Raw genomic sequence first — 16,318 nt, 5'->3', positions numbered from 1 at the left:
TTCACAACACGTTCCACAAAATGCTACTGCCTCTACAGCCCAATCTCGTTACTACAAACCCAACATTAACGAATTTCTCAAATTTATGAATATTTTAAAGATCCTCACCAGATTGCCTATATCTTCAATGTAAAAATATTTCAGAACTACGAATTTAAATACAGCACATATTTCAGAATAACGCACATAGCTTATTTCCCGTTTATAACGAAGGAACATCAGTACTACGAATTCAACTCTCGCATGAAACAAACTGCGAGTGCAGTAGGTATCATCATCACCATGTCGAGTGCCAACTGTTTCACCACAATCTTCACCAAGAACTCCACGACAAAGGTTTCGCGATGTTCGCGCGAGGTCCCACGATAAATGCAGCTAGCGACGGCGCCAAGAAGTGAAAGCAGTTTTCGCTGCAGGACAAATTGGAAGCATTGCAGGAAAGTGATGCAGAGAAAAAGCAAATTGACGTGTGCAGACAGCATGGCACTGCCCCATCGACTGTCACGGCCATATTGAAAGGCCGAGACAAGATTGTCAAGCTTCACCGGGAATCGCAACTCGCTTCTACGAGCGAACGGCTGCGACTCGGGAAACTTTCAAAATGTGGACCAAGCTGTTCTCCCGTGGTTCAAAGATGCCAAACTGTAAAACATTCTTTCCCGTGTCTGGCCCAATGCTCCAAGAAAAAGCCCGCGAATTTGCCGATGCACTTGAAATAACTGGGTTTGAAGCCAGTACGGGTTGGCTTTTTTGTTTCCACCAAAGGAACGGAATAACTTGGCAGGTAGACTTGGGTGAGGAAAAGGCTGCTGACAGAGAAGGCGCATATTCCTGGCGCAATGATCGTTTTCTAGAGGTGGCTGAATCGTACTCTGAAGAAAATATTTTCAATGCGGATGAGACCGCATGCTTTTGTCAGCTCCTGCCAGACCGGATGATGTACTTCAAAGGGCAGCAGTGCAAAGGAGGGAAGAAGTTGCATCTTCGCGTGACAGTCCTGCTCTGCTGCAATGCAACAGGCACGAAGAAAATTAAACCACTCGTTATCAGCAAGGACGCGAAGCCTCGCTGTATGAAAAATGTCATGTTGGTACTGTACGATTACCGCGCCAACAAACGAGCCTGAATGACCATAGAACTCTTTTCCGAGTGGCTCATCAAACTCAACGACCAAATGAGGAAGGATGACCGAAGAGTTCTACTGGTTGCCAACAACTGCTCTGCTCACATTGTGTATGTTCACTTGACGCACATTTGCTTGAGGTTTCTGCCGCCAAACAACGCGTCCTTGTTGCAACCCCTAGACCAGGGCATTATAAAGTGTGTGAAAGCAGAATTTCATAAGCGCCTTGTGCAGCAGTTGATTATCAACCTCCGGCTAAAGCAGCTGACTGCAATCAATATTCATCAGGCAGCGGAAATGCTCACAGGAGCTTGGTGAAACTTGAAGCTGTCCACCATTAGCAACTGCTGGCGAAAAGCAGGGCTTGTCAAAGCACCCGTGCAGCTTGAAGATGACCTGGAGGTGACTGACAACAACCCAGGAGACCTGTGGACCGAGGTTGCGAAACTGCTGCCTACCGTCTCTTCCTTCGACAACTACGTGGAGAGCGACAGCGCAGCACTAATGGTGGTGGATCTGACAACAGAAGAGATTGTTAACTGTGTTCGCGACGTCTCCAGTGGCGATGACAACCCGAAGGAAGACGACTGTGCGTCACTGAACACAGAAGATGAGATTGTGTCGAACATTGATGTTTTAGTGCCCATGAACAAAGTCCGCACTGTCATCGCTCGGTGCAATGACGTACCCGATAAGGTATTGTGCAAAGTGGAAGATCTAGACGCATTCCTAATCGGTCGTGCATGCTGCATGCGCCACAAGAAAATCCTTGATTTCTTCAAATAAAGCAGCTTTGAAGTGAGTGAAACATTTTTATATGAGAGTATGCTTGTCTGCACACGTGTCTACTGCCAAGGTACGTCATTTTCATTCCTAGGTTTGTCCACTGGCTTATAACCGCAAGTTTTTCATTACAATGATATTTCAAAATAACGAATGATTTTCGGCGGTCCTGCGTGATTCATTATATCGAGAGTTGACTGCATTTCTTAAAGGGACCGACAACCAATTTTTATGCTACCAGTTTTTTTATTTCTTTTTTAATGCAGCATAAAGCTTACCAATTAGAGTGCCCAATCCTACAGTGGTATTATGAAAAACGTTCTGGAACATTTTTTAATTAGAATTTTTCTATTTGCTGTCGCAACCATGTTTATGAAGTCGTATACAGTCGAACCCGGCTATATCGAACTTGCAAAAGCACGCCTGTCAGTTCGATATAGAGCATAATTCAATATAAGCCTGCTAAATAATTAGATGTCATAAAAGCACATACTATTTATAAGATCACTTTATTGATGAAGCTAGCTTAGTTTAGCATGAAATAGTCGTGCATTTTTTTTCTGCTTGGGCAATTTTGTTGCCTGCAACGTACGCACTTCTCCACATTGTCTAAGGAGTCAGAGCACCTGAGGCCGCAACCTTCTGAATTCGTGCAGAAGCACCGGACTAGTGCAACAACACCAATCACTTCGGAGGATGTGGGCAAAGGACCGTCGTTGCTTCCCTCATTGTGCCCACTTTCACTTGTGCTCGGTGAGATGTCGGCAATGTAGTCTTCGTTTTCGGGCTCTCCCGTGGTCGCGACACCATCATCTGCATTCACTAACTCGTCCACTGTTGATTCGTCAACAGCTTCCGGAAATTCTGACAGCTCGCTCCAAACTTCGGCAACACCGGCAACGGCTTCGTCGCATTCATCAGAATTTACAGTCATCACCGAGCACGGGGAAGTCAGCACGGCTGAAGCAATTTCGGGTGAACCGCTTGTACACGGCCGTGCGTACGCATCAGGCGCCATGGGCACTGGGTCGCAAGTTTGGTCGCTTTAGCCCTATTCTCCCCCTTATTCTTCACGACTGTGCTGAGAGTGCTCCTCGGAATCTTGTACGCTTGCAAGGACATCTGACTTCTCACCGCGTTCGACCCAATTTATGATTTTGAGCTTCACGACAAAAGGCAAATTCTGCTGCTTCATCACGGGAACACTGCGGGAGAAGGCCCACAAGGCTCACACACAATGAACCAGAAAAGCAGCGAGACAACTCGCACTTTCACCATCTTGCATGACGAGGGCACAAGAGCCTATGATTGGCTGTCTGAGCAAGCGCTGCGGGCGGGCCAGGATCATATTTTGCAGGGGGGTATCAACGGCTCGCCCGAGACAGCGCCATCACAGTAGGGAGAGCGGTTGGACGGAGCCGCGCCGCCGGGTTTCCCCGCTACCACGAGGGAAAGCCAACTTCTGGGGGCACTTTTTCGCCACTTGACTTTTTATATATCGGTAGTCGCTGCTATTTTTGTTCGATGTAAGCGCAATTTTTGCTATATATACTCATTGTAACTATACCGTGTCCAAAAATTATTCTATATATAGAATAATTCGATGTAAACGGGCTTGATATAGTTGGGTTCGACTGTACTGGGAACATGCTGGACACAGCAATAGGTGAGTAAGATAACGATCTTATGCCAGCATTGGTGGGAAGTGGTAAGATACAGCAGTATAGTGCTATTCGTGCAATGCTGGCACCCATTTACATCACAATTAGTCTATGGCATTCTGTATCTCACAGGGAGACCACAGAACTCTTGGTACTGACTCCAAAACTTCCACATGTACGAAAGCACTCATGAGTGCCACCATGCAATGAGGGACTCCTCCATAACCTCCAGCATGCATGGTATGGAAGGAGCAGGAGCATTGCGTGGGGGTTGAAGGGTAATCATTGATTGCCAGTAACTCCACCTGTACGCAGCGCTTTCAAATACTTCCTACTGGAGGATATTCATGAAATGGTGCTCCCAGCTGTCAAGAACATTTACACAACTTTGTTCAAGAGTGTCGTAGGACACCCTTAAAGCATCTCTCCAATGCAAGGTTTAGCAGGTAGTCTTTGCTCACTTATTAGCCTATTATGGGTGTTGCCAAAGCCATAAGCTGCCAAGAGAGTGCTGACATCAGAGTACTGTACTTAGTATACTAATCTGCTCAAGAAATGTGCGTTCCTAGTCGACCACAGCAGCATGCTGCAGTAATTTTTGGCAGTGTATGTGGCGAAATATACTGTTCATTGCGAGTGGCTGGCCATGCAGTTTGTGCATCACTTCCTCTTCCCCGACAAACAAAAACAAAAAAAGTGATGTACTGAAATTTTACTACCTTTTCATCAAGAAAGCAATCACAAAAACAAACGTTAAAATATCTGAAGAGTGAAATTATCACATGGGGGCAGAAATGGGGCACTGCCAATTAGGTACTTCAACTTGAAGCATGCCCTGTATTCTTGTGTATCGGCTAAACTAAATCCTAAAATTTCTGTTGGGTACAGCCCGTACATGAGTAAAATGCAACTAAATGTGCATCAGCTATGAAAAACAGGCATGCTTGCCACCGTATACAACAACCACTGGGAGCCTCTATTCTAGCTTCAATTGCCATCTCATTTGTCCCCACTGGCACGTAGCACATGGAGCTGCAGCCGCAGAGTTCAATTTACCGCAAATGCATGCTATTCATAGGTGAAGCTCACTTTGAACATGAGCTCGGACTTCATGCTGCCCATAAGGTTGTGCCAAGAAACACTGCTGAGGTTTTCATGTGAAACATGAATTTACATGCCCACATAAGTGTAAGGCAGTGCAGGAGCAACCAAAGCTCATTTCATAGACATACGAACAAAGTGTATAAATCCACATGCACAGTGTGAAAGTGCTCGAGCTGTTGCCACACTATGGCAGCCACTGTTAAATGAAAATGATGGGGCATTCATGCTACCCAAATGGTTACACACAAACAGAAAGTGCAACAGGATAAGCTGCGCGGCACCAAGATGCAAATTTTGTGATGACCCCGATGCTTCAGGTAAACAAGCTTCCCACTATCAGCTGTAAAGACAGCAAATGGACAAAGAGGAGCCCACACCATGCAGCCACAGCTTATGAAGTGCATACTTAGTTAAGGGGAGTGTAGTTATGCAGAAATAATTCCTGAAGTACTTTTTTCTTTTTAATACAAGCACAAATTTAGGGGTGGGGCTCTTACACAAGAGTATGTGGTACTTCCCTTTTTTTCTGGACACGCCTTCTTACTTCTTCCAAACGTACTGTTCTTATTTTTACTTCTGTGCACTAAAAGAAATTTGATTAACCTCAATTTTCATAGCACCTGTCCACCCTTACTTTTCTGATCTCAGAAAGCTGAGAGCAGCAAATCCTGCTCAGGTCTCACTTGACCCACCCATGGAATCACTAACAATGGCACGTGCTCCCAGAAAGACGCAATCAAATAGTGTGGGCACTTACTGCGGTGACATGGCCACCTTAATATGCAAGCTTCCGGTCATGAAAATGTAGCTGTCAATGGAAGCAACTTATGACGTCACTGGACGAGTTAAATGCGAAAATAGATGCTTTGATTTTGAGACTGAATAACTTTAGTTTACAAACGCAAATCTGCGCAATTCACTTTGAAGTCAGGACCATACAAAGAATCCTTTGAAGCAAAGTGATCTACAGTCAAAGTAATGCCACAAGGCTGCCTGTAATGACAGTTGTATGAAGGTGCCTGTAGGGGAGTCGTACTATAAGAAAAGCCTAAAATGTCCTAAATGGCTATCATCGTTAGTGGGCGGCACTCACTGGAGGGGCACAGACCGAGTTCTTTGCACACTTGGTCAGGGACAAGTTCCCGGAGGAAGAGGTTGACCAGCATGTCATAATAGGTGTTGACCATATCAACACATTTCTGCGCCAGTGGGCCAGGCAGCATAGTGCACACTTGGTCCAGTGCTTCCTTCACCTTCTCCTGAAAAGAACAATCCAAAGCCAATGGTTGGCAAAGGGAAAAGCTTTGTCAACATTAACTAAATAACAGAAAGAACTGCACTATTTGATGCCCATGCCTATATGCTCGAAGTGTTCTTTTGATTCCAATAAACAAACTGGCATGTAAAATATCAGTTTAATTAAAAAGAAACGTGGCAAGATGGGAGATTTGTGTAAGAAATGGAATTAAAAACACATATATAGAACACTAATACATGGTTAAATACTGTACGACCAAAATTAAATTTATTTTATAGCAAGAATCTTCCTTTATTTCTATGTAATGTCTAAATTGGCACATCATACTAACTTTCCTCAAGAGACTTACAGTATAAATTCCTTTTGATATGTTCTTCAAGGTTCTTCTTTCACAGTCACTATTTTAGCACCGAAAATAGATTACAGCAGGCTCCCATTGGGAAACCAGTTCTGCTAAAGGTATTGAAAACCAATATACCATTTAAATATACCCTTTTCTGTTGCACAGTAGAAATCTCACTGTTGAAAGTACCTAGGCCCATAATGATCACTAAGGAAAGCACACAAAATATGAAGCAGAATTTTCAAATTACTGCAAACTCTTGAGTTTACTTTGCATGGTGTTACGTTTGGTGTATTTGCCGAAAAGCGGATGCTGGGGTAATTGTGGCACTGATGCCACACAACATTCAATTCAGTCAACGTGGGTACTGAGATGCTGACAAGTTTGGCATTCCTACAAGAGGGCACGTCTATATTCTCCACAAACAACTTGCCCGCATCCTCACTGTGAAGCCATCTTCAGAGGCATGCGTTATTCAAGGTGTGGGTTAATTGCCAAAAAAAGAGTTGTGTATACAGCAAGCTGCTCAAGCCGACGACATTCAAAAGGCTGCCAAACTGCCTTTTGCAAGCTTCGAGCGCGCATGCGCTGTACCCTGGCGGCGAGCACCAGAAACATTTTGTACAGCATGGGCAGTTATGATGCGCGTGCCAACTAGTTCGGAGAATGTGTCAATCGGAGACCTATATTATCACACTAGGATGATGCTGACATGACCGACAACAGTGAGTCATCGTAGCACAACAGGCTTTTATGCCGATGACACCGACAAAACAAATCTGCTGATTGGCTGAGTGAAAACATTGCACGGACAACGCAAATGTTGCATCAACTGCGCTTTTATACATTTATTTATTAAAGCTCAAACCAAAATGCATGATTTCCAGCCCTTGCCGGCTGTCCACATCAGAGTTTGAGATGGTATTAATCTCTTTCATTGCAGCTTAATTAGGCCTGGCAAAGCAAATGAGTTCATGCACTACCAGCGGAGCTGAACTACATCATAAGCAAGTTGGACGAATGAACCTGCTTTTATAGTTCACTCCTAGCCATACTGACCTCAAGTGAACCACTCTTAGTATAGTTGACACACACACAAAAAGTGGGAAGCGGCGACGCAGCGCGGTGACAACACGGACAATGCAAATGTTGCATCAACTGCGCTTTTATACATTTATTTATTAAAGCTCAAACCAAAATGCATGATTTCCAGCCCTTGCCGGCTGTCCACATCAGAGTTTGAGATGGTATTGATCTCTTTCATTGCAGCTTAATTAGGCCTGGCAAAGCAAATGAGTTCATGCACTACCAGCGGAGCTGAACTACATCATAAGCAAGTTGGACGAATGAACCTGCTTTTATAGTTCACTCCTAGCCATACTGACCTCAAGTGAACCACTCTTAGTATAGTTGACACACACACAAAAAGTGGGAAGCGGCGACGCAGCGCGGTGACAACACTGATACGTCACCGTTCTTGACCGAAGGCTGCCGATCACACTCACCGGCTCTTCCATAAATGAAATGCGACTACATAGAGTAGTAGATCTGTGTGTATGGTCATACTGACAAATTTCTTAGCTACCAAGAAGCACAGTTTGCCTCTTATGCCAAACAGGCAACAAGTTGTGGCCCCTTCCATACTGGAACATAAACAACAACCTTGCTTAGTTGTCATGGGAGTACAGCAGGCATCAGCATTTTCACTTGAAAGCTACACACTCTCTAAACGAGCACTTATGTGTGCAGAGTTTGTTCTAACAATATGCTATCAAACACACAAACTCTTAAATTAAATTATTGGGTTTTATGTGCCAAAACCACTAATTATGAGGCACGCCGTAGTGGGGGAATGCGGCTGCAATGGCTGGGATTCGATCCCGCGACCTCGTGCTTAGCAGCTAAAACACCATAGCCACTAACCAACCATGGCAGGTGAACACACAAACTATATGCCTGATGAAGAGCATGAAAAGTGAGACCCAGCTATCAAAATAAGCGATACCTGCTTTCCCCCTATTACATATGACCGCCCAGTCACTGTTTTCAAAGTGTCTGGGACACTCTTACCTGCTTGTCTCAGTGTGACAAGACGCCTCTCATGCACTCACCTGTATGCTTTGCCGCATTTTGTCATTAGCTCATGTCAGCAACGTGCGGTTTCCACTGTATTTGAAGTGAACAGCAATCAGTGGCCCCCCTTGTACATGCCTATGTAAACAAATGCACTGTACTTGTGTCGTAGAAACACTCTGCACGCACTATCACCCTTTTAAAGACCTACAGCCACTACGATCAAAACTGAACTACAAGAGAAGCTCCTATCGTATTGCGTACGTTCAGTGCAGGTCTAATGCTGGCAAATACATGAACTTGGCTGCTACACTGCGGCTAACCTCCATCGAGCAAAATCAACCTCGGCTCAAACTTGATGTGGACAGCTGGCGAGTGCTAAAGTTCGTGCATTTCAACTTCGAAAGCATCTTTGGATTCATATTGGACACAACTAAATATAAATACAAGCACAGGCGTTGTGGTACTCATGTTACAGTGCGATGTATTCATTCAGTGGCCTGTCACACGATGACTGGTTTTGTCAGCGTAACTGCACGAAAACCAATCATCACTTTTCGAAGGCTCGCGGTTGTCGGTTGTGATCCTTTGTATGATGCCCGACTTCGTGACCACGACACCCAATCCTTACAATGGACACTGCCAACCCTAAAAATTCAGAGAAGTAGTTGCAGCACGCTGCAAGAACTGTGTAAGTTGAAATGAATGTAGCCTTTCCAAGTGTCTGCAACGTGTAATGAACACTGCAAGAACTTAGAGGTATGCTAAAATGCTGAAATTCCTTTTTCCTTGTTGTCAATCTGTGCAGAATTTTAGGAGTGGTCGTGGGTGCATCAACAAATGTTTACAAGTGGCAGCTGGAAAAAGCCAAGAAGGCAGGCAAGCAGAGAAGACCAAAAGAACTTGGTGGGCAAGTTGGTGCTTAGATTTCCTAGGTATACTTGAATGTGGCGCGAAACACAGTTTGTGAAAAGGGATAGAAAAAAAATTACGCAGATCCCACGCACTGTGGGAATCTATGTAAGTGAAGCTTTCTATGCTGGTTGTTTTGATTGATGATAATTAGCGGTGATGTTGACAGCAAAAGCTTAATTTCTTCAACGTTTAGTCAAACATAAGAGTGGAGAGTTGATGTTAAACAATACCTTGCATGCACCACTGCTGTTTGTCTGCATAGTACACAGAACACACAAGGACAGGTGTTTGCTTGAGGCGTTGTGTGCCATATTTCATAACCTCTGAGAGGGTTGAGCATTGTCATTACCTCACATGGCACATCGCATTGTGGCAGAAATATTAAACTTGAATTGGATTACGAGGCTCTATGAGCCAAAACCACAATCCAATTATGAGGCAAGCAGTGGCGGTCTCCGAATTAATTTTGACGCCGTGATATTCTTTAACATGTCCCAAAATCCAAGTGCACATGCATTTTCTATTCCGCCCACGTCGAAATGCGGTTGTCACAGTCGGGATCAAATTTGTGACCTCTAGCAATGCCATAGATGCAAAGCTACTGCAGCGAGCACAGAAGTGTTGATTTGACGGTTGACCAGTGTTGCCTGGACCCTGCGGCGTGCTTTAATTAATCTGGCTCTGCTTCTTCACGCCCTGCGTAGTTTGTTCGCTTGACATATTTGCATGGTGTTTATTTGTCGGATATAGCAGGTACGTACTGTACCGTACCTTGAAATTAAGCTTATCTAGTTTCCTCGCAACCGCTGTCGTATGGTAGTAGTGCTCCCTTGCCTTCTCACGTCACCCCCCCTCCCTCCGCCCTCTCCTTGTATGGGAACTGCCTCCTTCCCTTGCTCCTCTCTACAGTTCTATCTACATCCCCTCTGGACTCGTACGTTAGTAGAAAAGGAAGTGCTGAAGTCTCTGCAATGCTTTTGAGAGGGGTAATGGATAATTACAGCTGTCGAAAGGCTAATGTGGCAACATGCAGGAAGCTCCAGAGAGCATTGCGCAAATTCGACGTGGTGGGGTCTAAACGAGTTTCTCGCAAGTTTCTCACATCTTTTCTCTCTGTCTCGCTCCTGTCATGTATACACACACTCTGAACCACCCCCCAACACGGTGTGTCAGACAGAAGCAGCAGCAGTGGGAAAGTCCAAGGAAGAGGCAAAGAAAGCTTCACTTTAAAAGAGGACAGTGAAGCGCCAAACTATCAAATGTTTATCAACAGCCTCAGATAATGGCAAGTCCTACGCTGGACAAACGGGACGTTGTATTAATGACAACTGAGACTGAGGGAGCATGCTAATAGTATTGGTAAGTGTGACAATGTGCATTTTTCTGCGCACTGTAAAGCCTGTCGTTGTACACCGTGCTTTAAACAAGTTTGGATTCTCGGCAAAAGTAGGGAACAAACTGCCAGGAAGTTGTTGGAAGCATTCTATATTAAAAAGAAAGGATCTGATTGTGTCAGCGATACATCTATCATATTGTATTCTGCAGATATGTGCTTTCTTCAATATATGCTATCATGACCATGCTGTTCTACGTCGCACCTTGGCTCTCTGCGCACACGCAGAAGTTATCTTTTTTCCGTGTGTTTCTGATAATAATAATAATATTTGGGGTTTTACGTGCCAAAACCACTTTCTGATTATGAGGCACGCCGTAGTGGAGGACTCCGGAAATTTTGACCACCTGGGGTTCTTTAACGTGCACCTAAATCTAAGCACACGGGTGTTTTCGCATTTCGCCCCCATCGAAATGCGGCCGCCGTGGCCGGGATTCGATCCCGCGACCTAGTGCTCAGCAGCCCAACACCATAGCCACTGAGCAACCACGGCGGGTGTGTGTTTCTGAGGCTGTCAGTAAACTGTTGGTAGTTTGGCACTTCACTGTCTTTTTTTTTCTGTCCGTTTTCACAAAATGTATTTCACACCTCATTCAAGTATACCTAGAAAAAAAGAAGCAGAGAGGGCACTTTTTGAGGGAGACAAAAGGGGAGAATGTGTGCAAGCCTATAAGGAACATGCGAGCTGAAGTGCCAGGAGTAGAATAACATGCACCAAATAAGGCTGAACAAAGACGCACGTCATAAATATATAATATGGCAATACCTTGCTCTGACGAGAGCATCACTTTTCAACAAAAACCCATCTGTAGATTAAAAAAAAAATGGCAGGCTGAATGTGCAAAGCAAAAAGGTTTGAATGGCAGCACAGAAATTATTTATGATGAAAAACAGAGTCAGGGCTTGTACAGAACATTTGGGCCAATTTACAAAGACAATTAAATGCTTTCAAGGATTGAAGCCATTGTAGGGCAAAGGAACACGGACAAAGAGGACGGGACACAACGGGTGCCTGTGGTGTCCTGTCCTCTTCTTTAAATAAAGTTGTTTCCATCCATTCAATACATATCAACCAACTCACCCAAGAATAAGTTTTATCGATTTCAAGGATGCTGAAGGCCAATATTCAGAGAGGGAGAAACAAACTTACTCATACACATACACTGAAAAATCTCCTTCTTAGCCGCAATTTCTTGCAGCAAAGTTGATTTTCCTATTGCAATGACTTCATATGCTTTCTGGCATGATGGTTGGTAGTGTCCGACTCCAGTCAAAAATATTTGTCATGTTAATGCCAAATGGCTGAAACTTACTTTCTGCCAGGCATTTCTAGAGCCTAGGGCACAAAAATGGAGCCACGATGGCTGCAATATAAACCAACAAGCAAAACAACAAAATGGTGGCCTGGCTTGGTCACTTGATTCGGTTTTGGCTAGATCCCCAATGGCAATGGTGATTTAAACAAGCCTATTGTTGGTGGCTGTGGACACGCCACATTGCAGTGATTTAGCAACACTCCCAAAAGAAAATAATCTGGGATTGTTTCCCAATAGACAGTGTCCATGGCATAACCACGATGTGGAGTTTGTTGCTTTGAAAGCTCAAAAGTTGCCCTCAACCCCAGTTTTCAAGAAAGTCAAGAAAAATGCCCATTTATTTTTAAGGAGTTTTAAGGCACATTCAAGTTTGTTGGTAAAAGGGGCCTAACTGTATCAGCCTCCATGACTCAACTTTGGTGAGAATGTACCATGATATCGACACCAAAAGCATATGCATTGCAAAAAAAATGGCAAAACAAACCTCAGTTCTCTCATCCTTCACTTTGTCATAGACAAACTTGGCCACAACCATACACAGGTCACATGTGTCATCTGAGACTTTCTTGGGCGGAACAACTGGCGTAGATACATTTGCTGGAATTGTAACATGCACAAAAGGGATGTATTAATAGAGTACCAACACCATAATAATGCACTACTGTGAGGTAAAGTACGAAAACCCAGGTGTTGCGATTTTTTGTTCTTGTTTTTACTTTGCAGCCTCAACATGCAGTTTGAAATCTAGTGGTCTATTTCATGAACAGTCCGCTACTGGTCTATTTCACGAGAACTGCAAAACTTAAATGGGTCGCATTAAAAGGAAAAAGCACTGACTTGGTAAAAACGAGACATTGATACTTGTAGTGATACTACTGCTGGTATGTACCACAAGCAAAAGATACTACACAGGCCTACCTCTATGCAGGGCCATTTTTTTTTTTTTTCAGCTAGCTAATATTTAAACACTGATCTACCTTTTCATGTTCGATTGACAAAATAGAATGTGGCTGCAAAAGAGTTACAAATATCATCCTGCTGCCAACTCCACAAAGCTACCAACCAACCAACCTGCAGGCACAAGGCATTTGTCAACAAACAACAAATAAAGGTGCAGTGACATCCCACTCACTTGAGGCACAGAAGCCCAGTTGCTGACAGATCTGCTCAGGGGTGAACTCCTGAAGGACGAGGGATATGACCATGTCCACATAGGTGTTGATCGTGCTGATGCACTTGTCCCTGCTGCTGCTCGGGAACAGCTGACAAAGTTTCTCAACTATCCGCTTGACTTCTTCCTGTACAGATTCACAGCAGAACATAGTACTGTGTACTGTGTGTATAATTTTAATTCAAATTTGGAGGTGCACACTTGTAAGCCTGGTGCCAAAGCTGCTTGGTGCCAATAAGATAGCTTATTCAACGAAGCACCAATGAGAAATCCCCAAGAGCAGAAATACTAATGCCCAGGTGCACTTATATATCAGGAACAGCTTCAAGATTTGCCTTATGCATGCCACGAAGGTGAAAGGATGACAAGTGCAGCTGGCATTTGGGTTATGTATGAGCCACATGCGACAAAAACAACACAGTGTCAAATGATGTAAAACAAAGTTAAGCTTATGCAAATTTTTGCATCGCTACTTGTAATAAAAAGATATGTATATATCGTATTTCATGTTCCAAGTTCCTCCACTAACATAAGCAGCTGTGATGCGGACATCAGCTACCCATTTGGAATGACCAACTAGTAGTATTCACTAATGCAGTCTTTACTGTCCTCATGCAATGAGCACTGTACACTACTTCCACTCTGCTAATTTATCCAAGCACTTGTGATCAGCAAGTGGCAAACTTGGAACTGCTGTGTCTATTATAATTATTTCCACGCAACTACTTCCACCCCAATGCCAGGATATATTGTTATCTTTACTTGTGCTGTTGTACATGCAATTCACCTCGAACTTGCGTGCAGCCTCAGTACGGTACGACAGACTTTTCAGATACATTCAGATGGTTCACAGCAAGATGAAGTGTCTACAGGACAGTGTATTCCGACAACTGCGGGCTCGTTTTCATATGAGCACTTCTCAATGTTATAGCTATCAGCAGAATACAGAAATAACAGCCAAGTGTCATGATTCTTCCAAGGCACAAATCATTTCTATGTGCAAAATTGTGCCTTGTAGCAAAGAAAATGAAAAAGGACATCATGTCCTAGCTCAACTGGGCATTATAGGCAGCTAATGTCAAGCATTAAAATTGTTCTCAGCAAGTTAAGGGGGGACACGGGTCTTTGCGGCGAAAAAATCACGAAAAAATCGATTTTTTGAAAATGAAATTTTCGATACCTACAGCTAATATTCCTTTAATTCACCAAGTCTCGAATCTCAGGGAAGAGTATTTCGTCCGCAATATCAATTTATAACATCACTGTGAGCTGAATTCCGCGCAAAAACAGCCCTTTTTATCGCGGCGCGTAGCTCTTTTTCTATGCGCGCGATCTCAGCCATCTTGGTCTCGTTGGAAAGAGGAGCCTTCCTTCTTTAATTTCCCGCCAAAAGTGACTCCGTCGGTACGCCAGTGACGTTGAAATCCGGGGAGGAAAAAAGCCCGAACGCGCGATCCGATTCGTTGACTAGCGCACGTGACCAAAAACGCGTGCTGTGGTTGGCTGCGCGAGGTTCCCATCGTCTGCTCCACTCCGGAGGCGACGCGACCGCGCGTCTCGTAGGTTTGTTGGCACATGCCCAACGATGTCCGATCCACCGGGAAAGTTCGCCACGAGGCACAAGTTCGGCAAAAAGAAGAAGCGATCAGCTTATAACTTTCAAAAGCGCTCCATTCCTTCTGAAAGCATCGAGAGTAGCTCGCCGCCAACCGCAAATGATGCCGAAACCGCGGACGATGCCGAAGTAGGCTTAGCCAGCTCACAAATGAGTGAAATCATTACAGACAGCGGCCGCGTTCGGCGTGACACTGCAATGTTGCAGCGTGCGGATTTGTTGCAGAGGGAGATGAATGCTCAAAAAAACTTCGAGTTCTTGCGTCAACGCCAGCAACAAAGCGGGTGTCGGATTTGCTCACTCGCGCCGACGGCGTTGCAGCCGCGCCAGTCGACGCCGAGGCAGGCTTCGCTATCCTCAGTAGGACTCCGTGAACGCACTGATGTCGTTTGTCAAGTGCAAGGTGTGCGGCGGCAGCGTCGCAGGAGGCAAAAGCGAACGGTAATCTGGCCTCGCCATAAAGATCGTTATCACTTGCGCGTGTTGCGGCGATATCGCGTCGGCGCGGAGCTCGACCCGCGTGAACGACAACCTTGCCGCGCGCGCGATGCAAGCCACCGGGAATCGGCGAACGGCGCTAAATAACGATGTTTTTGCCGCATTTGGGTGGCCGTGGTCAGAGCGACTATATTCCTGGTGGCTTTTTGCCACTTTCACTGCAGAATAATGCAAAATTATTTCTGTACTTTTGATTAAAAGTGAATGTATTCCTTTTTTCTCGTTTTCTCAAAACACCGACTTTTGACTTGTTGCTGATTTGCCGCGGCGATATCTCTGCCTTCAAAGCAGATAGAGCCATAATTTTTGTTTTGGCTTGTAGCTGAGTGTGCAAGGTACACAGTGGTAGGGTCAGATTTTGGAATTTATGCTTTAAAAATTTTCAATTCTGCTTTAGATCAGATAGTGGGGTAGCCACAATTCGAACAGTAAAGATTGAATTGCTATAAAATTACTAATATTTGTTGTATCAAAATAGTATTCCTACCATTGTGTTCCTTATGTTTTCTAGTACCCAGGCATAAGCCAATATGAATTTTGTAGCGCATTTTTTTCCCCCTATTGTTTGTGCAGGTTATGAACAATGAATTTCATTTACCTTCAGAACTAAATGGCCTATTGGAAAAATAATTACATATTTGAAATCAGCACAAAAGTCTTAACAAGAATAGAAAGTTTCATGAATATTGATAGAAGACGTCATGGACATTATTTGAAGTACAGTGTCCCCCCTTAAGGCATAAAGTACTCAAACAAAAGGATGCACATTTCTCCTAAAGAAATTTTAATGCACAAGCATAAAATTGGATTCATAGAATGTAGCATTGCAACACTGTTGATGAAATTTAAGTGTAACATGAAAAAAAGACAGAGCCACAAACCTCAGTTTCTTTCTTCTTGAGCTCATCATAGAAGAATTCAACAGTCATCTTGCAGTATTCGCAATCTGGCGAGTCCAAAACAGCCCCAGCTTTCGGGGGCAGTGCTACCAAAAAAGAAAGATATTGCAGAGATGACTAGGCCGATTTTTGTACAAAATAACCTAGAGATCACACCTCAAACTAA

At 44.2% G+C, this 16,318-nt stretch overlaps 1 protein-coding gene across 3 annotated transcripts in view; it reads right to left on the bottom strand.

The window, feature by feature from the left end:
• Sap-r (prosaposin) overlaps positions 1-16,318 on the bottom strand; it is a 100,574-nt gene that overhangs the window by 52,032 nt on the left and 32,224 nt on the right. For all 3 annotated transcript variants that reach the window (XM_075694306.1, XM_075694301.1, XM_075694311.1), the window contains 4 exons: positions 16,135-16,238; positions 13,102-13,267; positions 12,454-12,566; positions 5,765-5,930 (listed from right to left, as the gene is read on the bottom strand). In XM_075694306.1, coding sequence (XP_075550421.1) covers positions 5,765-5,930; positions 12,454-12,566; positions 13,102-13,267; positions 16,135-16,238 — 549 coding nt within the window. The remainder of the gene's footprint in view (positions 1-5,764; positions 5,931-12,453; positions 12,567-13,101; positions 13,268-16,134; positions 16,239-16,318) is intronic.

The sequence above is a fragment of the Dermacentor variabilis genome, chromosome 1, assembly GCF_050947875.1.
Source record: "Dermacentor variabilis isolate Ectoservices chromosome 1, ASM5094787v1, whole genome shotgun sequence".
NCBI classification, from domain to species: Eukaryota; Metazoa; Arthropoda; class Arachnida; order Ixodida; family Ixodidae; genus Dermacentor; species Dermacentor variabilis.
The sequence above is the reverse complement of the archived record's forward strand: the minus strand, read 5'-3'. Positions and strand labels throughout refer to the sequence as shown.